Source organism: Struthio camelus, chromosome 5 (assembly GCF_040807025.1).
Source record: "Struthio camelus isolate bStrCam1 chromosome 5, bStrCam1.hap1, whole genome shotgun sequence".
Lineage (NCBI taxonomy): Eukaryota > Metazoa > Chordata > Aves > Struthioniformes > Struthionidae > Struthio > Struthio camelus.
Genome location: NC_090946.1, coordinates 42839761 through 42867176, shown reverse-complemented (window position 1 = coordinate 42867176; position 27416 = coordinate 42839761). Strand labels below are relative to the sequence as shown.

Below are 27416 nucleotides of genomic sequence, written 5' to 3'. Positions count from 1 at the left end.
ATTTGACAAAGTAAGTTGCGCTTATTTTATGCAGTTATTTGTGCACACATTGCCTCAGCATCCCAGCATAGTTAAAGATTTGCATCTGTATTTGCATTATAGCAGAAATTGTAATGGAGATTTCAAGGGGATTGATCTTAACGATAACTTCACAGAGAGGTGTACTGAAGGTGTACAGGAAGACTAGAATAAAGGGAGGGTCCGTACAGGACAGAGAATGAACTATGGATTTATGCGCAGTTTAGCAGGCTCTTGGAACTAACTGGGGTAGAACTTGGAAGGATCTTGAGAGTAAGGATTGCATGGATACAATCACATTAGACACGGAAAATGATCCAAGCTGCTCATCTGCTCTAGAGTTGAAAGAGGATATGTGTTTTCAAATGGGTCAGACATGGGAAATATTCGATATTATAGATGGGAAGTAAGAATGAAAACTGGAATTTTAGCTTTTAGGAAGGAAAGATGTTATGGAGTAAGAGATGACGTGATATGGACGCAGCCTTCCCACCAGTGACTGCAATGTGGCGAAGTTTTTCCAAAGCTAGGGGAAAATAGATGCAATTTCAGCACAGATTGTCCTAAATGTTTTTTCATAGAATAAAATCGGGGAGGAAAGCTTACAGTTTGTCCTATCTGTGGAATGGGTGTTAGCTTTATATGAGCTAAATGGCACATGTCTCTAAATGACAGAAATATATAAATTAGCAAGTCAGCATGCTCCCTACATGCTCCTGATTCATTTCTTTGGTTTCAGATGGTGTCACCTAATATATTTTTTCATCCTTCTCTATTTGATTCTGTTCTGCAGCCACTTAGTCATGCTTGTCTGTGTGTAAATGTTCCAAGCTTTTTAAGGAAGCCTGTGATTAGTGCATTTCCTGCACTTTTCTGTTCGCGTTTCTGTCTAAATTCCCTTCTAAAATGCTCCACACGCAAATGTCAACTTGCATGTTTCTTTGCATCTCTTTATTTCTGGAAGCAAAGGTGTCATTTGTTTGTTTATTTTTATAAACCAGAAATTTGCAAGTCTTGTCCTTGAAACTTTGAAAAATGACAAATCTGAAGCAGTTAATGTAACACATTGTGAAAACGCTCCCCCTCCTTTTTAAGGAAAATTTTTGTCAGTCAAAATCTTAAAAAGGAGACATATGTTAAAGTATTACAGAAGGATGCATCTCAATTGCTTTATCTTTCTCTCATACGAAAAGGAAGCTTATTAACTTTTTTCTTTATCTTTAGCTTCTCATGTCTGTGTTTGACAACAGCATGAAAACATTTGGGGTTATTGAAAGTGACCCTTTCGACTGGGAGAAGAGTGGAACTGATGGCTCTCTGACTACAACAACAACTTCAACTACACCTCAGTTACACACTCGTCTTACTCCAGCTGCAATTGGGTAGGTATGCATGTTTTCTGTGTTCACCTAAAAAGCAAACACAGGATACCAAAGGAAAGTTACGTCTATAATGTAGTTTTTTTCTGCAGGACATTGAATAAATAGAGTGGAGGACTGAGAGCAATTGAAGTATTTCCCTTTTTAGGGTTCCTGTTTACACTATTCTTAAAAATCAGCACGGTGGTCCTAAATTTATAGTAGTAAAGAATGGTAGCTCAGGACATTGCATGTACATTCTCATTTGCTAGTCAATCGTTTGCTAAACTATACTTTGTGACTTTAACTGATGCCTGTTAAGTTGAACAGAGTGGAAATAACCCCATTGTCTCCAGTAGGCTTTGCAATAAGGCATTTGCTGCGTTTTCCTTGTAACTTTGAAAAATGAATGGATCTTTATAGGCAATTTGAAAATAGATTTTTTTTGTTTTTTTGTTATAGGTATCAAGAATGATTTTATACCAATTTGATGCTTAGTGAGATCTTTGAGACCTTTTGTAATTAAAGAAGTTGGAGGAGATGTAATGTTTAATAATACTCATCTCAGGAGACTGGGGAACATTACAGGTGTATGTGGGTGAGGAGGAAGAGCTTGCGCCTGACCTAGGCCTTGCATAGATCACCTTTTATCCAAGCGATGTGAAAGTTTGAGTGTAGCAGGGCTGAAAAATGCTAGAATTTCATATAGAATGTATTAGATCCCTATTACTATTATAAGGTAATTTTTTAAAAAAGATTGAAATAAACGTCAGTCAAGACATTAACTAGTGTTAATGTTTTGTGGATGTGTGACCATGCTGAAGCAGACAGGGATTTTGCATATGATTCAGTCTCATTATCACACTAAGCGTTACACTGGTGTTATTGATAGTCTCATCTGGAATTACTAATTTTGGTGTCCATAGAGGAATGATTATTAATTGATGTCCGGACCATTCATGTTTTAGGAATAGCGCTGCCTCAGTTTTATCTACTGCTAAGTCACTGGGACTACAGAACTTTAATTAAAATGTGATGTCTTTTCAGAGTTATGTTTATGTGTTTGATTATCAATAATTGGATAAAAAAAACACTTTGATAAGAATATTGATTAAAACTATATTATATCTATGCAATGTAGTCCTCAAACTCTGTTTTGTTATTCTACAAAATTTTGAAGAAAAGAAAAAACTATATTAGCAAAGTTGCCATTAATCTTTTTGAACGAGATTTTTTTTGGAAGGATTTTGTATTTTCTCTCTCTCTCTTTTTTATTTTTTTTAACTTTCAAAATGTGAAGAACAGCCTGTGCTTACTCTAAGCATGTTCTTCCAAGTCTACTTCTGAGTGGCTGAATGATTACAGAATATAAATATTCTTTAAGCAACAGTGTTCCAGCAGCCTAAAACCTAGTAGCTGTACAGTAGCTGGAGAAAATCAGTTTCGTCTTATTTAGCTGCCGAGATGATATAAACAGGAGAACAGAATCCTGCAAACTACAGAAGAATTCTACACACAAAAAGAGTCCTAAACATATTTTTTCAACCTCTAACTTAAAATTTTAGGAGTTCATGTTTTATATTCTCCTTCCTGAGCTATAACAGTCTGTGCACCTTCAAGCAATATTAAGAAAAATGGGGCAATTTCTACTTCAGCTGACTGTGATGTTATCTGCAGTGGGGAAGGAGAACCTCTGAGAGTGGATCTTGAAAAGTAATTAAAGGAACCTAAACTTCAAATAGTCCTGTAAAGCCAGCAGCCTTCTAGCATACACATTTATTTCTTAAACATTTTAATACTTAAACAGATTTTGAATTCACCTTTAGATCTTGAAATTCTATTAATGGCCTTTGATGAACAGTAGATAAAATAGCAACCAGTTTTGTAGATAGGGAAATTTTTATTCTTCTGGAAATAGAAGATGATAGTTTAAATTATGTAATCTTCAAATGCATACCTGTTGCTTTTAAAATCAGTTCTGATTCCTATCTATTCCCTGTAATATTTAGTTATTAAAGAAATGTTTTTAATCCTGCTCAGCATTAATTAAAGTGCTGTAATTAAAAAAAAAAAAAAAAGAAATTTTTTATGAACTATGACATCAATAATCATATTTTGGGTTTTCTGTGGAGAAATTATCTATTTTTATCAGAAACTCCAGTTTTTTAAAGGAAATTAATTAATATTGATAGAATGGAAACTGCTGTCATTGAATCTGAGACAACACAAAAGCTGTATCAATAGTCTTTTACTAAAAAGTTGTATTTTTCAAATCTTTACATTCTATTAAACAAAGCTATTCTAGTTAAATATATGGATTTATACCAGCTGTAATTGTAATATGGAGTATCTGTACATTTTTTGTAGACGTGCACTTTTTTAAAGCATGTACCCTTTAGAATAGCTATTCAGTGAGCTATGGTTAAAATGATACTAGTTTGAGAGAGCATTTATTACTTTTATGATATACACTAGATGCATATGTAAGGTATTTCCAGACTTTAGTATTCTCTTGTTTTTCTTCAAGCAGTCATGATTTTGTCAAACTGTGTTTAAACCTGCAGTCCAAAGTTAGCTCTGCTAGTAATAAGAATAGAAACTGGACAAAATAAGTGAAAAAGTTAGAATATAGTAAATGACTCTGATTAGCATTTGTCTTCTGTCAGGACAACCTCCTTGGAGCCAAAACTGTACTTTCTGAAGTCGTAACTCAGATGTACCATATTTTATACACTACTTATCTATCCAGCTTATTTTAGTACATTATAGTTATTAAGGAATAACAAATCTATGCAAATAGCCTGGGATATTTATCAAGCAAAAGACCCTTGTTGACTTCTGGAGCACAGCCTTCATTAAGGTCTTTATAATCCGCTCATATTCCAGAAACTGCGAAGAGGAGAATATTCTTTCCAGTTGCAAGAAATTATTATATGCTGATACTAAGTGATTGTTGGATTTCATTTTAAAAAATACAGGGTTTCTACTGAACCGTGTTCAGCAATTTTTTTATCCAAAGAAAAGAAGAAAATCGTATTTATGCAAGTGCTTCCTAATAGTTAGATGTGACCTTTAACAAACTCTCTCCAGGAATTCCATGAAAAATCATTCAAGAAATAGATTTAAAATATTTATTTGTTGAGTAACTTCTTTGGTTATATGCCTGAAACAAATATACAGAAATTGTGAAGCCCCAGACTTAGCCTTTGTATATTAAATGATTTACAAGGTTTGTCTTTCTGGAGAAATTTGCTTTTTTGTAAATTTTTTTTTCCATTTATTTAATTAAGTGGAAAATCATTTCAATAAGCACATCAGCACCTCAGAATCTTCACCATTCCTTTTTTTTTTATTATTTTTATTTTTAACTTCTTTTGTAGAATTGCCAATGCTACCCCTATCCCAGGAGATTTGCTGCGGGAAAACACAGATGAAGTGTTTCCCGATGAACAACTCAGTGATGGAGAGAATGGTATTCCAGTTGGTGTCTCACCAGAGAAAGTACCTGGGTCCCCTGGGCATCAGCGTCCTCAGGAAAAGGATGTCTGGGAAGAAATGGATGCGAACAGGAACAAAATAAAACTGGGGATCTGTAAGGTATTTATAAATTTCCATTGGGAAGACCCTCTTTGAACAGTTTCCTATCCTCATGGTGCACATACGACAAGATGAATAATACAGTTGTACTAGTATTGATTGGCCAAAATTGTCTAAGAAAACAAGGCTTATGGTAGAGCTAACATATTTTATCAGACCATTTTATGTACTGGGAAAAGCAGACAAGCTTTTGGACTTGGTGTCACTTGATGATGATTCACATTCATGTTCTTCAGACATTATTTTGATCCCTGCTTACTGAATGAAGAGATTTTCTGCGTTTTGCCTCCATAGAAGTTATCTAATGAATATCTGGAAACAGGTTTCACATTTTTCTCCAGTAAACAGATTGAGATTGGCAATATCCATTTAGTTCATGTGGTGTTTTTGTCTCCACAATATATGATACCTTTGTACTGATAAGTAGCCCAAAGGCGTTCGTGGGCTAATCTTCAGAAGGGAATATTGCTTAATTTTAGTTGTCTCTGAGGAGTGGTTCTCCTCACCCTCCATCGTTATTGTTATACTCGTTCATAATCACATTTCATATTCAGGCACAATCACTGGATTTCTATTTCTTGTATATGAAAATGTTATCAACAGCTGAAGAGGGATATGTTATTGAAATGTTCTTTAGCGAGAAGGGCTGTCTAATTTTTGAGGCTGTTACTTTTTACTTACTAGAAAAAATGTGGGAGAGAGTAAAGCATGATGCCCGTTTTCAGATGTGCTTAATTTATTTTTTATTTATTTATTTTTTTTTACCAAAAAGGAAGAAAGCAGATTGATATGGTTTAAACAAATTAATTTTTTATTTGTTACACCTATTAAAACTAAGGATGAGCATGATTTCCCAGCTCTAAATCATGTCCAGTTAGTATACAAAGTGAAATGCAGATGGACTAAAACATGTTTCTGTATCACAGAAACTTCTAGTAGATTTAGTGTATTAGATTTAGTCTTTACTGTTGTGTTATATGCTCCAGAGGATCATAAGGATGACTCAACGTGAAAACTAACTTTCCTTTAATAAGAGCCCTTGACTCCAAAGCAGTGTGAAGATGCTATGAAGTGTCTGGTTTCAGGCTATTATGGAGGAGAAATTCAGAGATGGATGTGAGAAATTAGTGTAAATTTAAGTACAACTGTGTTTTTGTGACTTCCATTCTTAGACCTACCCAAAACAACTGTATTACTGGCACTTTTTATCTGTTTAGATATATACTGAGGAGCATATCTAAACTAGCGTTGAGTATGGCATGCACTTAAGGACCATTCTGAATGTGAATGGGCTTATCAGTGGCTAAGTACTTGGATGGTGTTCACTATATATTACTGTGTGTTCCTTTATTTTGCCACTTCTAGTGTTTCACTTTTGCTTTACTTCTTGCACAGGCTGCTACAGAGGAGGAAAACAGCCATGGACCAGTGAATGGAATGCTTAATGCACCGAGTCTCGGTTCTCCCATTCGCGTCCGCTCAGAGACCACCCAGCTAGATAGAGATGTCCCACTGGTGCGAAAGTTGCGTTCAATTCACAGCTTTGAACTGGAGAAGCGTCTGACATTGGAATCAAAGCCAGATACAGATAAATTTCTTGAGACCTGGTAAAGAAATTATTTCTTATTTTATTTTTATACTTAGATCTTTTCAAGTTACATAGTTAAGATCATCTTTACGCTATTACTTTATCAAATTACAGTACCCTGTGAAAATCAGAAACTGAGCTGCTGAGTAATGCTTATGCAAGCTGCATCCAGCAGTATTTACTTTGTTCATAATATTGCTTAATTAACGACTTTTGCTAGTTGGCTTCTTTAAAATACACATACACACATATGTATAATATATGTATGTAAAATATATACAAAATGCGTTCTTTAAAATATATGCTAAAATATAATTTTAATATACAAGCATATACATTATGAATTTTAATTAAATAATTTATAATAATGTATTTGATATTACAAATTTTTGATTTTAATATGCAAATATATAAAAATATGCTAATATACAGGTTTCCAGATAATTTTTTTATTTCAAGACCTAATGGTGTAACACAGATGTATATTACCTTTTCCTTCCCTGGGATTCTCTTGAGGGTCAGTACAACTCATCCTGAATAAGAATGACAACATCAAACGCTCGTTAGAGGTAACATAGGAAGAGGTTATATGAGATGAGAACACAAGTTTGAAAGAAGAAGTGGAGTTCTTATGAAGTAAAGTTAGAAATCTACCTGTTTCTGCATCAGATTTAGTTATGCCCAAAGTTGTTGCACCAACATAAAAAAAATCTTGTTAGAAGAGAGAGGTCTTAAAATGGAGTTCTAAGGTAAAGAAGAGAGAGGTGTATGAGAACAGACTCAGTAAATTTGCCCATGTGTAGAAAGACTAAATGAGGAAGGGCATATTGAAATCTGACTGAAAGACAAAGCTTAGAGGTTCAGTGAGGACACAGGAGAAGGCAGCTGAGATGTTGACAGTGGCAAAATTCTGCTGAATATGTCCCAGAGGATTAGGAATTTGAATTTGATGAAGCAAGTGATGCAAAGCGTAAATAATGAATGTAAAATTTTAGTAGTGTTCAGAGAAGAGGTCAGTCTTAATAGGACTATTTTAAGTCTGAAAAGGGATTGAAAGGTGAGTTTTATAACACTGGAAACTGAGACACAGAATTGTCTTCCTCTGTCCGTAACCAGTTAGGATGTCTAAGTGTCACAGAAGAGTAATGGAAGTAGTGCTTTGTTATTTCTTTAATCCTTTCTAACACACAAAAGGAGACATGTACATTTCTGAAAAAAAATTCGTGATTGTTTTTCAATAAACTTCTGACAGAGAAGGGAATATGTTGTACTTCAGAGAACAGAATGAACTGCTAGAATAGAATGAGCTGCAGTGTAACCTGCGGAGCAGAACTGAAGCAGATAGATGGAGGAACTTACTTATGCCTAGCAGAGATAAGAAACAAAAATTGTGGTCATCCTCAGTTCCCTCATTCCTGTTTTTTGTTTGTATAATACCCAAAACCAGGTACTGAATGCAGTCTGCAGTGTTTTAGCAACTTCTCAACTTGACATAAGACTAATACTATCAGTCCTTGTATGGCAGGAATTGTTTGCTTACGTGCAAAACAATCAGTAAGGTCCTTCTTGAAAGCATCTTCTAACTCCTGTTGGAGACATCTCTTTCTTTTGCTCACCTTTGGGTCTTTGCTTTGCAGTGTGACTTAACCACACTGAACATCTGGTGGTAGTGTGACCACCGACTTGGTATCCACCCACTGTTTTCTCTCCTGTTCTCTCAGGCTGATTGCACTTACAATTTATGTGTGAATTTCTAAGACCATTCACTATTTTTGCCTGACATCAGAATTATGTTTTGAAGAAGTGGGTAATAAACATCACACTGAAATAAATACATATTTTCTTATATATATATGTATATGTGTCTTCTCCTTGGCTTAAGTTAGGGAATTGTTTCAAACTATGGATCTTTCAGATTGTTCTAAAAATGACAATAAAATTTTAAATGAATTTAATTTTTCTCTAGTGATAAAATATAAAGGTAACTTACAGCATTTAATTCATTCTTAACTAATTCAGATATTAACTTCTTTTCTTAAGTTTGGAGAAGATGCAGAAAGACTTGAATGCTGCAGCGGAGACTGCTGTTGCTGCTGTTCCTCCTCTTTCTCAGAAAATACTCGTTCCTGCTCCAGTGACTGCCCGCACGGACCATGTTTGGCACTATGATGAAGAATACCTTCCAGATGCTTCAAAGCCTGTGTCAGCTAGTTCTCCAGAACAGGTTGATGGTGGTGTTAGCAATGGATTTGTAGCTGTCAACTTAAGCTCCTGCAGGCAGGAGGTTGATTCTAAGGAATGGGTGATAATAGATAAGGAACGAGACTTGCAGGATTTCAGGACAAATGAGGCTTTAGGGCACAAAATGACCGGAAGTCCCTCAGATGAAGAGCCTGAGGTACTACAAGTTTTGGAGGAGTCCCCTCCAGAAGAGCAGCCCAGGCAGGGTGATGAGGCAGGAAACGGCGTCCATACGAAGAACCAAACCTCAGGCGTGGAGTTAGATTTAGCCATGGAGTGTCACCCAGCCGCTTCCGATCAGCTTACTGATAAGTTGGAACTTCTGGCCGCAGCTGCGGGACAGCTTCTTGCAGCCACCCCTACAAGTCCTATGGAAGCTCAAGCAGAAGGAGCGCTCACTCCGGTAAGAGAAACGATCATTGTTTTATTGCATCTGTCTTCAGAATTATTTGAGGAGGTAGTGAGTGAAAAGGCAATGCCTACAATATAATAGTGTAGTAGAAATTCCTAGTTCATCAGATATGTGACTTGACTCTTCAGAAATAATCGTACGTGTTCTGTTACATATGTTTGCATTTTCCCATGAAATTGGCTGTTAGTTCTGCAGTGTATCAGCCACAGAACTGGGCTCAGTTAAAATCTATTTATTAAGAAGATGATTCCTCATCAATGAGAGATACACTTGCAAATATGTTTATTATATTTGCAGTACATGACAAATAAATGAATATGAATATGTAGAATACTGTGCTACAATATACTATGTGTTTCAGAAAAAGCCTAAGTGGTTAAAATTAAAGAAACCAAATTATTTGCTCTTACCATCACTGATACAATGTTTTTCTTTTGGAAATCCCTCTGTTTCTTCCTGCTCTGATTTAATCTCTTAGTAATTTCTGCCTTTGTGAAATCTCTGTTGTTTCTTACACAAGCTACTTGACTTTTATGAATCTTTGCTACTTCTCACTTACAAGATAACTCTGCAACTACTGCTTTGCTCCCAGAGTTTTCTCTTCCCTGAGACAGACTGGTTTACTTCCATTGCTGCTGTTTCTTTATTATGTTTTCTAATCTTTTCTAAAGAATTCTCATTTGCACAGGTTTTGAAAGTTTACCATTTTTCCTCCTCTGGTACTAATTCTAGACTTTGACTTTATTTAAGAAGAAAGGGAGATTAAAGGTTAGAGCAAAGGAATCCGCTCCTAGTTTAATTTCTCCTTTCTTCAGTTGACACTGTGTGCCAAAAAGGGCAATTCTTTCAAGCTTCTTTGAGCCAAGAAACCCGGCTGTACTTCTCCCTCACTTATCACCACTTTTTTTGAAAATTATAGCCTACACCGTAGAAAAGGAAGCTTGTCACCGACCGCTCTTTTATTATAAGGTCCGGAATATCCTTTATTGGTGAAAATTAACAAGAGCAAATAACCTATTTAATGTAATTAACTATACCTATACAATAAAACTTCAAGTGCTGTTAGATTATCATGGAAAATGAAAGACAGTATACTTCATACAAGATTACTTGTATTTATATGTCATTATTTGTGAATCATGTAGTTTACAGAAGATGTATTTTGCAGACTTCAAAATATGGAACTGTGATAAAAAAGCAATAGAAGAATTTTGAGACATAAATTGAAATATCAGCTGCACAAAAGTTTTTGATGTTTTAGAAACTTGTGAAGATGAACAATTGATTTGAATTGCTCAATTGTTTTTAATCATTCATTTTCTATGTTTTTAATATTAGTTTTAACATAACAGACATCATACAGCAACGTTTAGTTCTGCGCAAAGTACTAATTATCAGGTGCTTTTATTTCCAAAGCCATTAACAAACAGCTTGCAATTTTACGTGTAAGTGCACTATCCTGCTATATATAAATTTGACTCATTTGAGGGAAATGGTTTGTTTACTTAAACTGAAAGTAAGTTATCAAGTACTGCAGTGAGAGTAATGGACAATATGGTTATCTGGAAAGGAGGAGGATTCTGTGCAGAGGAGTGGAAACCATCATAGATGAGGTCTATGGATTATGAAATGTATTGGGCTAAACGTTGGTTGAAGTAAACACTTGGCTGAGACTATATTTTAGTCCTCTTTTGCAAGCAGGTGAGCGATATTTGTCATGAAGCAGAAAACAGGGGAGAAAAATATCATTTATGTTATCGTGGGAGGGCAAATAGTGCTGTGAAGGCATGATGAGTGGCAGGAACTTGTCTGTTTTTGAAGATGAACCACGTGGAACTGGAATACAAACTGAACTGTGAATAAAGGAAACTAGAAATGATTTGGCTGATATATAAACTGGATACGGATCGCCAAACGTTGCTATTCAATGTGTCTATTCCAGACGTGATTGCAGTTTGTGGTGGTTTTGCATCTACTTCATTAGCCCTTGAATTAAGGCCAAACAAAGCCCAGCAGGAAATTTTGGGATGAGTTGCTCTTTTGGTCTGCTGTTGACGTTCTGGTATTCCACTTCATAAGAAAGTACTGAAATATTCTGTGATATGTATACTGGAACGTAGGTATTCTCATGGGTTAGTCTCCTAGTCACTTCACAGGGAGACGTTCATATATATGCCTCCTCATATAGTAGCTCTCTGTATTCCAAAACCTTGGTGACCTTAAAGAGCTGTTTGATAAAAACAGTTCTTTTCCTTCTTCCTCGAAATGTTTTGCCAACCTGAAACTGTTCTGTGAATGTGACCCTCATTCATGAATAGTTTTGAGATGCCTGAAGCGCAGCTGCCAAAAGCCATTCCAAACAGAACTTTTTCTAAATAAGGAGATCCTATTTTTTTCTAGACAAACTACGAGTTACTAAAGCCAATTAGATGGAGCTGCTCATGAATTTGAATACAGAGGGATACCTTTCCTAAGTCAAAAGCAGAAAAACAACGTGGTACTTGCATTCCGAGTTGTTAACCTAGTTGCTAGCTGAATTTTTTATTTAGTCAGATACGATTTTTTAGACAAGGGAAATAAGGAAGACCTAACCTCACTGGACTTCTGTAAAGCGTTGATTATGATTCCTTATGGGGAATCCAAAGATGGAGAAGCAACTGCTTGAAGGGGAGAAAAGAGAGTCTTGAAAGAGGGGAAGTATCAAGGAGGAGGCAATTGCAAATGGAGTTAATTGAAGTATAGTTTGAGAACTGATGTCACTTGCTGCAAAAGTTCAGAGAAATTATCAATACAGAGAAGGATTGAAATGTCGCGTGGGGAGGCTTGGAGGACTTTGATTGAATATAATAAAAAAGTGAGTAAATGCTCTAGTACAAAGTGGGAAGTCTTTCATTTGGAAACTAATAACAAGAATTTCTGCTATACGCTTATCTGTATATTTGTACTTTCCTGTGTGCATCGGAAAATCATTGAATCTTTATCAGATACATAGAATGAAAAATTTCTTTTCCCTTTTCCTTGGTATTAGAATTACAATAACAGCAAGGATGTTCCTGTATGCATATACTCGCCCATAATTGCATTTTATCCTAAAGAAAAGAAATTGCTGGTCTGCAGTCATTCCATTTGTAGATAAATGTTCTTCCTGAAATCATGTGTGTACATGGCTTTCCTGTAATTGATGATCACGTTGTTTCTTACCTGTTTGACACAGCACCACATTCTGGTAAGAATATAATGTTGTAGCAGTTCAGCAAGGAAACCTGAACTCAAAAAATGAGAGAGGAAAAAGCCTTAAGATATTGGTTTGGCAATAAGCAAGTTCTAGGCATAGGTAGTATTTACAGGAAATTGTGCTATTTATTATGAAAAAAATAAAGGTAAGATTGAGAAGAAATTTTCATGTTCTTTGTCACGGTTTTCCGGTCATTAATACAAGTCTATCTGCTGCCACCAGATTACCCAGCAAATACCAGTTTGATGTGGCTCAGTCATGGGCACATGATCACATTTTTGCTGAATTATTCAGAGCATGATAAGGTATATATTGCTGACTTTATGCTTTCATAGTGGCTTTATTGGCTTTGGTTACCGGAGGACAGACAGTAGCTTATTTGGCCTAACACCTGTTGGTATGAAGATAATCTGTTAGAAAGATTTGAACCGATCTAGACTAATAAAGAATTTATACTAAAGCAGCATTTTGTATCAGGAACCTCTGCTTTTTTGATTTAGTACTAAGAGCCTGAAGCTGGACTTGCTGCGGTGGCCTCATTAGTGTTCTATGTTTGTATTTAATTGCAGTGAACTTCTTAAAATGCATGCACGGAGCTGTTTGCAGCATATGCATATCTATTAAGCAGATATTTTAGCAGTGAAATAGTAATGGAGTTGAAGGCATCTAATATATAAGGGCTAATGCCATTTTCATCTTCAGTCTGAATTCAGCAACAGTTTGCCCTACTCGCACTAAGTTGACAACCTAATACCCAATATAAGCGTGCACGATTATAGAGGAGATTTGACTGTGTGAATCTACTCATTTATTGTTATTATTTGGGAATAATGCTGAAATTAGAATTTTATACTTTGAGATATAAGTATATTTTATCAAAGAGCTGCTCTTACACTTCTGTTTATTTCAGAGTTTTTATTGTTTAATTTTTATGTACCTTCTTATCCTCATTTGCTGCTTTATGAGACAGTGGTTATACAGGTTTTCTTCAGTTGAAAGACAGCTACACCTTATGGGAACTAAACCTCTAGAAGTGATACTACTGAAAATATCTTTTTCTTGGAAACTGTATTTATTTGCAGGTTTTTTTTTTTTTAAGGCTAGGTATTGTGTTTCCAAGGATTATGGGTTAGAATTCCAAATATCATGATAAGAAACAGAAAATCACCTACATGAAGCATGAAAAAAGTTTCCCTGTCTCTGTTCTTTCTGATTTTTGTCTGAATATACTTGGAACAAAAACTTGCAAACTATGCATAGCAATCTCATCTTCATCTGCAGATACTTAGCTGTGTAGCCATCAGATATTTATTCAGCGCTGCTAAGGTCTTGCAAAGAATCTGTTGACTTCAGAGTTGCTTATCAGAGCAAAAGATTTATTAGAATCGTCAGCGTTCAAATTGAAAATGTACTTTCTTTAAAATTGTTAGTTGGAAACACGTTGCTTTTACAGTTCCTGTTCTTTTCTTTTTTTTTTTTTTTTTTTGCTTAAGCCATATAGTTCAAGGTGAAGTAGTTGTTCAAGTAGTTGTTCATAACTTCTCCAGGCCAGTGTATTCTTCGAGTTTAACTCCATGTTTGGGAAATTTCATCAAAATCATTTAGTGCTAATCTTGCTGATTAATGCTATCAGCTACAGTTCTAATGTACATTGGTATAGCCATCGTTGCACAGCCACAGTTGTAAAGCACGCAGTGTGTACCTGCTAAAAATAGTTATCTCAGAAAAGAGCGCTGTTGCATGACTGTTCTAAGCCGTTGCAAGGACAAGTCAACAATCAACTAGTCTGTGTATTCAGTGTCCTTGGAACAGACCGTTTCTGTTGGTGTGTTAAATGTGCCCTAGAAATAGTTTTACTGAATGAATGAGTGAAGACAGGAGCCAACAAGAGAAGGAACGCTCACTTTTGACTGTGATACTGGCTTTCTAAAAACTGATGGAAAATGTGAGGATTAGACTTAAGATACCTCTTCAATTTTCAGCTTTTAGTTTATGAGGGAGTTGGCAATATGGACTTCTAAGTCAATGGGTATAAGCAGGACATCAACAAGAATTATTTAAAATACTGATTTTAAAAACTTATTTTCTTCTCCACCGTGTTGTTCTCACAGCTCAACTCATCTCATATGCTGCATTTCTCCACTCCAAGAATTTCAAGTCCCATCCTCCGCACCATGAGCCCTATAGCCTATCTATCCATCCACTCGGACCCTCTGAAAGAGACTGGTTTACCAAGGAGTCAGTCAGCTGAGAGCCACTCCTCCTCCTCCCGCTCAACTGGTCGTAGGCAACTTCCTGTCATTCCCTGTGGCAACAGGTTTCCCCCTGTCATTCGCATCTCAAAAGCACAACTGCAGCAGGTGAATAAGCCTTGTCATCATAAAAGCGACTGTGTTATAGCAGTCATCTGCAAAGTTTAAGATATTAAGTTGCTCTGCAAAATTCAGTGGTAAGCATATGCTAGTCATACTGCTATAAACAACATCTTAGAAAGTGTTTTGAGAGATCAAGTTAGGGAATAACAATGGATTTCATTCAGGAGTAGAGTAAGGAATACTGCAGGAGAAAAACAAATTGTCCTACTCAGTAGAGGTGACATAACAGTCAGGAATATTTAAAGATTTGCTATTCAAGTTATCGTGATCTGGAGCATCAGACATCTGTGGATGTTGTGGTACATAGATTTGCTTCCTCAGAGCACTTTCCTACTTTCTCTGGAAAAGGTAGGATCATAACATCTAGAAAATAGATTTTTCCTTGCTTCAAAATGAAGATTAAAACCTCTCTTTATTGTGCTTTCCTATAATCACTACTCTGTGGATTTTAAATTGGGAACGCATAGTAAAATTTGGACTACCTTAACTGATTGTAATGTGATAAAATAGGATCCAGAGACAGTCGTGTTACTACTTTGGGCAACAAGAATATATGAATCTTTCCACTATTTGCAGCATATACAGTGAAACTGGGAATTATCGGGGCAATAGCTAAAGGAAGTGTCAGTGTAGAAAGTAGCGTGTTCATTGTTTTGTATTCCCAGTTTCTTTCCAGTATGAAGAAGAGTATGATGTAGGATCATAATTAATGTTTACCCAAATCTATGTATTAGTCACAAAAATATTGAAATTTGCTAAGCAACATCAGCTTGTGTTAACTATTAAAGCAGTATGACATAGCATTAATGCTTAAGACTGTAACATATCATCATCATTATACCATTAATATTTCATTTGGACTATATTTTCTGTTGTTATTTATTTCCAACATATTTTTAGTATAAATATTTCTCTGTGAAAGATTTATATTTTTTTGTGAAACATACACAAGAATATTGATTTAAAAAGTAATCCATCAACATTAACTTCTTTCAAACTTCAGTAGTGGTTAACACTGAAGTTTGGTAAATGGTGAATGGTAACAAGGCAAACAGCATAGCTACTATATTTATGTCAGCATTTTGTCAAAAAAACTGTCTTTCTTCCTGCAACTCCTGGCTGCTTTTCATCTCAATAGAAGACCATAGTTCCTCCTCCATCGATAAATGGAAATGGGCAAATGGTATCTCTCAGATGTTCAGTATCATGAACTTGATGGGATATCAAAATATCACATTTTTCGTGACGACTGACATATTAACTAGGGAAAAGAACTTCGGAGAAATAAACTCATTAGAAATTATGCTTCAGTATTTTTCAGGGTTATTTTGTATCCCAGGTTGCAAGATGGCCTTTTTTTTTTTTTTTTTAAACTGTATATCCACAGTTCAGTTTAATCTTTTTCCGTCAGAGTGTATGGCAGATGTAATTAGCAAACTGCTCACAATACTCAGAGCAAGTAGGTTGGTGCAAAGGGTCTTCTCTGGCTTCCTTAGTACCTAACAGATAGATACAGCTGCAGTATTAATAGGGGCTGCAATGTGATCCAGTCTCTTGTCATGTGAAAAAGAATTGGTGTTATGCCTGGTACTGCTACCGAGTGGGGTGAAGATGAGAGGGGAGAGGATTATATAAAGCTCTCTCAGCCTCCTCTTTCTTTTTGCCTGGTAAGTCCACGTCTACTGTATCCCTTTTCAAGCTGTAAAGTTGACACTCCTGATGCTACTGAGAATTTAACTTCCAGTTTTTCATTTGCTGTGGAAACTACAAGCACATGGTACCTTCGTTCATTCAAACAATCAAGGCCTCATGTACTTCTTGGCTCACGGAATTGAAATATTTTTGCAGATTCTTCCTTTTTCGGTGGTGCAGTAAGGTTAGGTACTTAGCAAGCTAGAAGAGTTCCCACAGCATGAAAGATGAATATGCATGTTAATAACCTGAAGCCTTTCTCCAGTTAAATATTAAAAAATGTAACATCATTATGTATTGTTTAATTTTATATAAATATTTGGTGTTGAATATATTTTCATGTATTTCCTGCTGTGTCACTTGCAGTTTCATTCGGCATTCATAACTAATGAACTGAAGAAGTAGGGGAGCTGTGCTGTTGAGCTTAGTTCCATGTGCTGTAAAATAAGTAATGATACTTTTGTTCCTGAAATTTGGCAAAGGGATTTTGATTTTCTGTCCTGATTGTTGATGAGTTAGGGGTTCAGGAACTGTAACCCATCCTCTTTTAATTTGACATCAGATAGATGAGATCATAAAATGTCTACATAATCTGTGTTTGCTAGTGCAGTGAGGATATCTACCTTTGCTGCTTTGATAAAGGTAACTCCTCTCTTGCCATGCATTTATTATGGAAGAAAATTGGAGGATTTTGCTTCAATTGTCCTTAGTCGTTCAACTTGCAGCAAAAAGGAGGAGCGTAGCAGGATTAGAGCTTTCAAAGGACAGAATAACTCATTTGACTCTACTTGAATCTAAAGAGTGGATTCAAAGTGCTATTAGCGCCATTTCCTTATAGAGCATGGTCAAATTGTACAACAAATACTCCTGAAAAATAAACTGTTTCTTTCTTTCTCTGACTTTTTCAGCTGGATAAGTTCTCTGAACTGTGCTTATCAGAGGACTGCATAGATTGTTGTGCAAGGGCAATGGAAAAGATGGTGCGAGCGCAGTAACAAGTGGCCAGAGCTGTGTATGAAGAGGTTGCTTAGGGTAGATGTTTTGCTAAATGTGTACCTGTGTCTTGACCTCAGATTTTGATCTTTACAGTTTCTCAGCTTTAGTTCTTCAATAGCAAACACCTCTTCTAGGCATGGAAGCCATCAAAATGCTTCAGAACTGGCTGCTCTATAATAAGATTAAGCCCTTAATAAAAGTGGATTTCAGTTTTCCATGTCATCCTGACATATCTTTATTTCTGGAGTTCTACTGAGACAAATACAAGCGGGCTAATTTTAATTCGATGATTTTGTGGTCTGGTTATTCACTGTGTTAGGAAGTAATTATCTGTATTCCTCAGGTTAAGTGATCAAAATTAATTAGCACTTCTACAACTATTTTGGCCTATTTCTTAGTTTTCCTACTAATCTACCTTACTGCTACGTTTTTAAAGTTATTATGTAGTTTTATTAGCTACAAAACACTTTGAAATCTTCCCATATAAGATGCTATGGAAATGCAAGCCATGATGTACTTAACTATTCATATCCAAGATGAGATATAATATGCTGATCTGAGTTGAAAAATTTACCTTAATTTTTAAGCATCTCACTGGAATTCAGGGACCTATGGAAGAATAAGGTAAGACTTCTTGACGTGTTCAAGGGATAGTGAGAGAAAGAATGCATATCCCTTATAATTGTCATTTTATTTTGGATGTTGTAGGTTTATCAGCCAGGAGTGCACGTAAATGTTGTGAAATTTTGCCATTTCCATGAAATTAATTTTGGCAGGTTTCACTAGTCTGCAATAGCAAGAGATGAACGCTTACATTGGGTTCTGCATTTAATAAAACCTTTCAAAACACACAAAAAGACAAATAGAAACCCAAGATACTCCTCTTTTGTTACAGTGTGCTTTTAGCATGATTTTTAATTTGTCAGCAGCGTTAACTTGAAGTTGTCATGTGCATTAGGATGAGATTAGAACTCAGCTAGCCGAAACTCTGGTTGAACTGGGTTTAGCATTGCGCTCTTCAGTTAAAAAGGTCAGGGATGGATGTATTTGTCCAAAATCCACTTCAGAACTTAAGTTTCAAGACATGCTACATTTTCACATAGGTGTGGTTCCTGGGAAGGAGAGGGAAAAGCTTTTCTTTGATCAGTGAATCTATGTTAAAAGCTGGCTGTAGCACAAAGAGTTCTGATTTCAGTGCTTACAGAATTGTCATGCCTGTACTGAAACTGTTTCACACACAAGTGGATTTGGTTTTGCTAAAAAGGGAAAATGTACAGAAATTATGCTAGCTCCATTATTGACAGAGTGCTGCTAATTTTTCAGCAACGTTTAGTCTGGAATTTATGTTGCAGTAATGTTAGAGCTGCCACTCATCATCAGTGAAAGTAATAAGGAAGGAGAGCTCTGACATCTGATTGCCTGGACTGTTTGGTAACGCTTATGACCGTATTCAAAAGTCAGCTGAGATCCAAAAGTCTTATTGTTTTCAGTGGTTACTCCTAGGTTATTCAAAAAGGCTGGAAATCAGCATATGTTCACTAATTATAGTGTCACTTTTTAGCTTTTTAGCTGTTATAACCATTTCATGGAGCAGTGCTTTACATTTATCATCAGTCCTGTTCTCAGCGGCAAAACTGTGTAACAAAGGAGCTGCCGAAAGTATTAGGTATGTAGTTTTTAAAAGAGGAGCTGGATTCTAATCACATCTTTGTGTCCCCAAACTTTGCAACTGTACACCCTTGTGTATAACTGAAAGAATATACAAAAACGATGGAAGAAAAGAGAAAGAACCCTAATATAGGTAAGACTGCTATCTCTAGATCTGGCTGCTGTAAAGGATATCTACTAAGCATGCTTATGAGCAAACTGAAAGCAGCTGGTTCTTCATGTGAATTATAACTACTATTGTTGCTAACCTGGCTATGGGCATGAGAAAACCCATAAAGCTTTCGACAAGATCCTGACAATTTTAAGGACAGATTTTAAGAAAATGTTTAGCTGGACTTTGAGTTTGCAAGTGAAATTTTCTGCATTCTGCAATTTTATGCTTACTGAAATGAGAATTTTTATTAAAATTATATTTACATAATCTTATAAATTCTTCTGAAATGTTTGATTTATACTTGAAAATTTTAGTGTTCACAGATTATTTCCCATGAAAGCTGTGGGCAACATGTGCAAATATAGTGCCAATCTTATAACTGGATACAACTGGATTTAGTTTATTGCAACATACAAATGAGTGAGTTCACTGTGTAATTGAAGAATCAGAAGTCAGGAATACTCTCAATTTTGGGCAGATTTTTTGGTCTGTTGGCTTTTTTTTTATGTTAATATTTGAACCTGAAAAATATGTGTTTTACTTTAAAAACAAAACCTTAAAATATCGTGGAAGTAGGAAAATGAAAGCATAAGTATAGCACAACATTGACCTAGAATTAGGTATTAGCTCATAGGAATCAGATATAAACATCGAAAGTTGAGATATTTGAAATCTGGACCTTAATGTTAAAAAATTACCTGATATTTGATTATGTCCTTTTACTAGAAATTATATATTGTGGAGGAATATTCAGAATTAATCTGAAGGGTAGCGGTCAGACCCCATTGCTGGTATGCAGAAAAACAGTTTTTATGTGATTAAGAGCCTCTGTGCATATGCTCATTTTCATGACAAAGAAAGACTACTTAATTAGATTGAACTAGATTTTAAAGCCAGAGCAGAACATTTCAAAAAAGTCTTTCAAAGTTGATATTATGTTTTTTTTTTTTTTAAAAAAAAAGGTACTAGTCCTTAATAACAATCTACAATATGGCTTTGAAAATGAGAATTCAGGGTTATTAGTAGGCAGTATTAGCCTATGTTTTTATTGTTTCTGAAAATTGCAAATGTTCTCTCTGTAGGAGCAGACGTTACTATAGAGCTTAGCTTCAGAAAGATGATTCAAATGTAATAGAATTTGTTTCTAAAGTATGAAAAATATATCCTAACATTTCTCACAACTAGCTGCTGAAACACAACTAAATTTGGTTAAAAATACTTATACAATTATTATTATTTTTACTGAAGAGCTGTGAAAATATTTTATTTTTTATATGCCAAAATGCTGGCACCAGTAATTTCTCAATTAAAAAATGAATTGTCACTCTGTACTTAGTGTCCTCTATTATCAGGAAGAGCCTGCGTGACTGAATTGAAACTGTTTTCCAGCAACAAAGTTAATTTCGAAAACATTCTTCAATTGTTAAATATACTGTATAGAACACATTAGAAATTAAGAGTGTTCTAGGCACATCATTACCAAGCTAGTTAACAGCTTATTACAATGATAGTCATTCTGTAAAACAATAAGAGATGTAGCTTCTAAAGCCATAGATATTTGCTCTTTTGATATTTCAGGATGTGTTTGTTAGAATAAAAAGGCTTCCCTTACCAAGGGGAACCTTCCCTTAACAAGTGGGGTAGCCATAACTAGCAAAGGAAGATGTTTGAAAAATATTAGAATTAACCCACGATTAATAGATGCCCCTAAATAAAGTAAGACTGCACACGGAGACTTACGTGTTCTTTATCCTCAAGCATTTCCTATCACATTAGAGGATATGAAAACACAGTTGCCTTGTATTCCTAACTCCGAATCTGTGTTCCTTCCTCCTTCTATTCCTTGCAGCTCTATATCGCATCGGTGCAAAAAGTAGCATTATGGACTAGTGGAAAGAATGCATCTGAAGGACTGTGGAGAGCAGCATCCTCTTTTTTCCAGAGGGGTGTAACTAAACTTTCATATGTTACTGCTCTTCAGTTCAGGATTAGGGCATGTAGTGTGAATTTTTAACAAAGGACGATAGTGTCCCGGAGACTGCCAGTACCTACAAATGCTTGTGCGCTGGCAGTACCATAGGTATGTAACTGTTGAAAGGATTTCAGTATCAAGACTGGTACTTGTCTCTGGTCTTGCATTTAATTACAATCAGAATTGGAATTCCTTATATTCCATAACATGTATTTCCCTATTTATCTATCTATCTGCAGAAACAGCCAAGGTACTTGAATTTGTAGTTTAGATAATCTATAATTAATTGTATTAACAGGATGTTAATATTTGGAGGATTTTGAAAAGTAGGATGGTTGTTCTGAACAGTAAGCTAGATAAGTTGTCTACAAAGCTGTAAGCACAGTGGTGGTTTATTCACGTGAGAATAATGCTAGCAGTACATTGCAGCACAGTGCAATAATATTTTATTTTCTTTCAAACAAACTGCAGTTCAAATTTATTTGCAGATGTATACAGCTGTGCAAGGAAGGAGAAATTAAGTCCATGTAGGCTCTAAAGCTAGTGATGGATGAAGAGGAGAAGCAGGGAAAAGAGAAAAGATACATGGGGTTTGTTCTTGTGAATGCCAAAACTTTTCCAAAACAGGAAAGAAGTTCCATGGAGTAAACTGATAAGGTTAAAGTGTCTTCAGAATGGCAAGTAATATGATCATGATTTATTAATGTGAGAAGTTACAAAATAATGAAAGGATTAGCAAACAACAAACCTGTACACCATGTTTCTAAGAGGCCTGAAGTTCTGTCATATCCTACCTGCCTGTAGAAATAGTGGACAGCATGAGCAAAGGGAAGGACTTATTGCTGAGAGGTCAGATATTTCTGTGCTGATATTGTACAACCATCCATATTCACACCTTTAGATCTTTGAGACTTACCAGCTTTGCAGACCAAAACCTCATTTTTCACTTCTCTGCAATTTGCTGGGTACATTCACAGAGGATTTCATCCAAGCATATCACTTGCTATTGCAGCCTGTCAAAGGTGTAAAGGGAGGAAAGTTTGTCAGATGTCATATGGGATGTCTAGTAGATTTATGTTGTTGTTGTGTTGTTCTTTTTTCTTCTTAACATCCCCACTCACTGTATTGTAAAGTTTCTCAAAGAAAATGCAGTCTAATTTCTTGTCTTAGTCAAGTGCTAATTTGAGAAATCAGGAAAGAATTACAAAATTATTCTCAGGAGGCCAAAGGATTCAGGATCATGATGGCAATAATTTCATTTAAATGTTTCAGAGAGAAAACCTCTAATTTATTGTTCCATATATTGTCTTAGCCTTTTTCAGTAATCTACTCTATCACATAACATCTTTTGAAGTGCAGGGATTATGACAATTAGCTTAATGTTACCAGCTGATTGTCACAGTGAGCTGATAGTCAGCAATTTAAATTCTATTCCCCACGTATTTTGCTTCTTAGATGCGTTATCCATATCACATTGTAATCTTTGTTTCTCTGTTTTGGTGTTGAATGAAATTGGCACGATTAGCCATAGAAATCTCACAGGGTTAGTAAGATTTTAATCTTACTGGAAAGGAGTGCTTTTTCAAAAATTTCTACTTCCTCTTTGTTTTCTGTGGCTGAATTGATATACATGGATTCTAGCAAAAAAGCTTCTGAAGAAAGAAAGAATCCTGTAACTCAGAAAGGGAAGTAGTATTCCTTTCAGAGGAAGGAACCAGACTGAGATTAAGAGATGAGGATGAGTGTTTTTCTTAAACTAAGTAACTTCCATTTTGTATCTCAAGGTACCATTTTAATTGAGCAAACAAGAGGAACCCAGGAATGAATGGGCTGTGCTGGTCCAAAATTGAAAACAAATTATTGAGAAAAAAATTAGTCTCTTGCTGCAGGACTCAGCCCGCTTGCCCCAGTAAGTCTCAACTTAGGACAGATGCTACGGACAATTTGATTCTACTTGGGAAAGCAAGAATTCAGTCATGCTACATTTCTGCTTTTATTTTTTTAGTCCAATGAAAATGCCATTTGCCATAGCTGAACAGCTCATCCCATCTATAAAACCACAAAAAACCTTTCCTCCAAATTCAGTGCTCCTCTGAAAGCTTCTGCCAGTGCATAACCTCTTGATTCCACGATTCTTAAGTTAAGGTGCAAAAACTCCATTAGGTATATTAGAGTAGACTGAGAATATGTTTTACAATATAGGAATAATTTTGTTACCATAAATAATTGTCCTGTCTTTATTCAAGTTTTATACCAAAGTCTGCTTTATGTTTCATGTTTTGTTCTGGTGAACCATTTATAGTATCAGTTGAATATTTGTGTTACGTGGCGGTAAATGTGAACCGATAATGATGGAAATTCTTTGTTACACAGGACTGTGAAGAAAATGTACAAAACCAGCCATCATTTCAATACAGCTATTATATTCAGATTTGCCATGAGCATATATGCCCTTCACTGTCAGTTCCCGTTTCTTGTTTTGGAGATTTCTTTTGCGTTTGTGAAGTCTGAGTATGCAGTATAAATTGTGATAGGTCCTGACAGATGAGCTTGCTTTCTATCATCTAGTGGTACCAATATGCTAGCTCTTGGTAGTCCCTAAAGCCTGTTAAGCTCAGCGGCACTTCTAGATAATTTTTGCAATGAGTTCAAGTGAAATCTGTCTTGCAACACTGCAGAATCCTAGCAGCGTTGGAACTGGACCATCATTAGTCTTGTTTTCTACCATCAAGAAGGTTTCTATGTCCAAACCCAAACTTTTCCACTTTCTGCTAAGTATTACAAGCTCAAAACTGTGTCAGATTCATGAGGCTACAGAGTACAAGTGCAAACAAGGAGCTGAACTCTGTATCCCAATAAAGGAAAGTATAAGAGTAGCCCCTGCATGTATTCCTGTTTATACATTTTATTAAGTGATCGAATCCAATATTTATAAGCCAGAATTTGGCCATAGAGGTAAAGCTCCTTTGGCTTGTGTGTGTGTGCTCTCTCACCCTCTGACCTCATGACTCTAGCATTTCTTTCTGTACAGTGGCCCAACTCCAGTGGGAAAGCTGAAAAGCATCCCCATCCTCCTGGTTTTGCCCATTCTTGATGGGAAGTGGGGGAAGAGAGTTTATGTCCCTCAGGCTGGCGAGCAGCATGAAGGCAAGTTTCCCATTTCCTGGGCATGTGTGCACATTTAAGCTATGTACCAGAGGCAGCATTCATCATAACCAGCTTTTTTTTAAAGTGACCCAGAATCAATACTGTACATGGGGTTTAGGAATGCTTTAAGCATATATATTGGATTGGACCCCTCGGGGAATTTAGATATGTGAATAAGTAGTTTATGAATCTCTTAATGACCTTAAGTTAAGGAGAATTCCTGACCTGATTGGTTAAAACAAGTCATAGGCATCTGTAGGGAAGGAAGTAGCTAAAATTTAGACGCTCTGGAAAGCTTTCTGAACAAAATGTAGGTACTGTGGCATTACAGGTACTAGTGTATTCAGTTAGGTAGATAAGATTTTTATGAATTGTTTTGTTAACTAAGTACCTAAGTTCTGCCTAAATTGAAATTTAAGTCCCTTCCTGAATGCAGACCTCAGTGCTTTAATTTTAGTCTGTAAAACTGTTCTTTGTCTTCTGTACTTGTCTAAACAGTATTGTTGTGTATTTGTTAAAGCTTTTATGTTTATATAAATCTTACTAGGTTTTTCTTCTAAATATATTACAAATAATGTAAAGTAGTAAAAAGTTTACCTCTTTAGGCTGTATCTCTTTTTCAGGAGGTTTCTTGGTAATTGCAACTTTTTCCCATTACGGTTATGTTTGTTTTTACCTGTTACACATTTCTGTCTTGGGATGATTGAGTATTTTATTTTCTAATTATCTAGATGTAATTTGTGAAACTAGGTATTCTTTGAGCATCGTGATTCATAGGAATCATTATATAACATATCTTGAAGACATGGAATCAGAAATGCAATTTAAAAAATGTTATCTAGATAACATAATATTCCTGCATTTCTCACCTTTTCCTTCTCTAATTTTCCAATGCAGATTACAATACCCAGACCTTCAGTGGCATCCACGCAGTCTGCTTCTGAGAGCTTTCACTATGGCCACCAGCTAGAGAAAAGAGATCGGGATGCTCAGTCTATGGAACACACTGTGGAACTTTCCTCTCCAAAGGAAAATTTGCCAGGTTTGGTTGTGACAGAAGATGCACTTCCAACTAGTGCTAGCAGACCAGACTTGGTACTTCATATCAGCCAAGAGGTGCTTGAAAGGGACGGACATGTCAAAGAATGTGTCAAGTTCCTGGACTGTGGCCAAAAGGACCTACCTGAACCACATAGCAGGACACAGGAAGAGAAAGAACTTGAAAATCTTCCTGTAGAATCTGAGGAAGAAAGGCTTCCAGTGGTTTCTGAGGGTGCCAATGAAATGCTAAGCAAAGAACAAAATTCTTCTTTGCCAGGAAACTCAAAATCTGTGGAGGAAGGAGCTCTAGCTAATACTGAAGCTGCTGAAGAATCAAAGCCAAGGCCCCTCTGCTTGGTGCCAAATCAAGATGAGCTTCTGAAGTCAATAGCACCTGAAACCCTAGAAGTTTCTCCCTCAAGACTTATCAACTCATATGCTAAGAGACAGGCAAGCAAAAAGGCACCAGTTCAGGAGAACGGTTTTCATGCTAATAAGGAAGAAGTCCATATCCAAGACTTTCAATGCCACCAGGTGACCCTTACTACTTTTTTGCACCAGGAGGACAAAAAAGAGAAAAATGCTCCCAGAAATGGAGAGTTATTCCACTGCATTTCAGGGAATGAGAATTCTCATCGATCTAAAAAGGACTTAGTTAAATCTCCTTTTGTGTTCAGGCAGAGCCGAATCCCAGTTTTAGCACAAGAGATTGACTCAACATCAGAGTCCTCTTCTCCTGTTTCAGCAAAGGAAAAGCTTCTTCTAAAAAAGGCCCACCAGACAGACTTGGTTAGACTGCTTGTGGAAAAGAGACAGCTCAAATCTTTCCTTGGTGACCTCTCAAGTGCCTCTGACAAGTCACTGGAGGAAAAAATGGCTGCTGCTCCAGTACCATTTTCTGAGGATGATGTCTTATCCTCGTTTTCTAGGTTAACTCTGGACTCTCGTTTCAGCAAGCAGACAGAAGATAGTTCTTTATCTCCAAGCAGCCCTCAGTCCAGAAAGAGCAAGATTCCAAGGCCAGTATCCTGGGCTACTGCTGATCAAGTCACCAGTTCAAGTTCAGCTCAGTTCTTTCCTCGGCCCCCACCAGGAAAACCGCCCACGAGGCCGGGGGTAGAAGCTAGGTAATAAAGATAAAATAATAGGTATTCAGTTTTGAAAATGGATTTCAGCTAGACTGCAGTAAAGATGCAGTAGATAATCCTGTAGTTGTTCCATCCTTTGTAAACAAATTTTAAAAAATGCTGACCTTGAATTCTCTAATAAATCTTACTCTGGGGATGAGTGAGGAGAGGCTGTTCCAGAAGAATGTGCCTGTTTCAATACTAAACTTTATCAAAAAGTCACTTTATTTAAACTTTAAAAAGTGGGGCCATAGTCACAAACCAAATAGAAATCAATAGGATCTGTCATATCCAGCCCCTTTGAAAATTAAACTATTCTTATTTTAGAAATTTTAAGTATTTGGGTTTGGGTATTTCAGCCATCAGTATGTGATTAGGTTAATTATGTGAACATCATGGCTAAGTAAAAACAGCTAATTGCTGGAGGGCAGAGGGAACACTAGAAGCCCTCCTTTACCAGTTCTGTATATAGACAACCATGATCTAGTTTCTTCAGTGCCTTGATTATCAGGAAAAGGAGAGTTTTGATATAATCAGTAGTGCAAAATCTTCTGAAGGAAGTTGTGGTGGGCCTTGTCGTCCTTTAATTGTGTATACAACGTACAAATGGTGTACAGGAATGGTTGTACCCCTCCAAAGAAGAGGTGATAAGCATTGCCCTGCAGTGTATTCATTCCAGTACCACCAGGAAAATTTAGTTTTCTTGTGAACGCTTGGACTGTTTCTGTGACTGTGAGTTAATGCAAATAGAAATACTGTGTTGGTGTGAACTACACACAGGTCAAAACCTAAATC

The 27416-nt window shown here is 36.2% G+C and overlaps 1 protein-coding gene across 4 annotated transcripts in view; it reads left to right on the top strand.

The window, feature by feature from the left end:
- The window catches only part of TTBK2 (tau tubulin kinase 2), a 105288-nt gene that overhangs the window by 69676 nt on the left and 8196 nt on the right, over window positions 1–27416 (top strand). For 3 of the 4 annotated variants that reach the window (XM_068946010.1, XM_068946009.1, XM_068946012.1), the window contains 6 exons: window positions 1243–1400; window positions 4757–4973; window positions 6369–6580; window positions 8602–9205; window positions 14561–14809; window positions 25351–26621. In XM_068946010.1, coding sequence (XP_068802111.1) covers window positions 1243–1400; window positions 4757–4973; window positions 6369–6580; window positions 8602–9205; window positions 14561–14809; window positions 25351–26621 — 2711 coding nt within the window. The remainder of the gene's footprint in view (window positions 1–1242; window positions 1401–4756; window positions 4974–6368; window positions 6581–8601; window positions 9206–14560; window positions 14810–25350; window positions 26622–27416) is intronic. The other variant, XM_068946011.1, reaches the window with a different exon arrangement.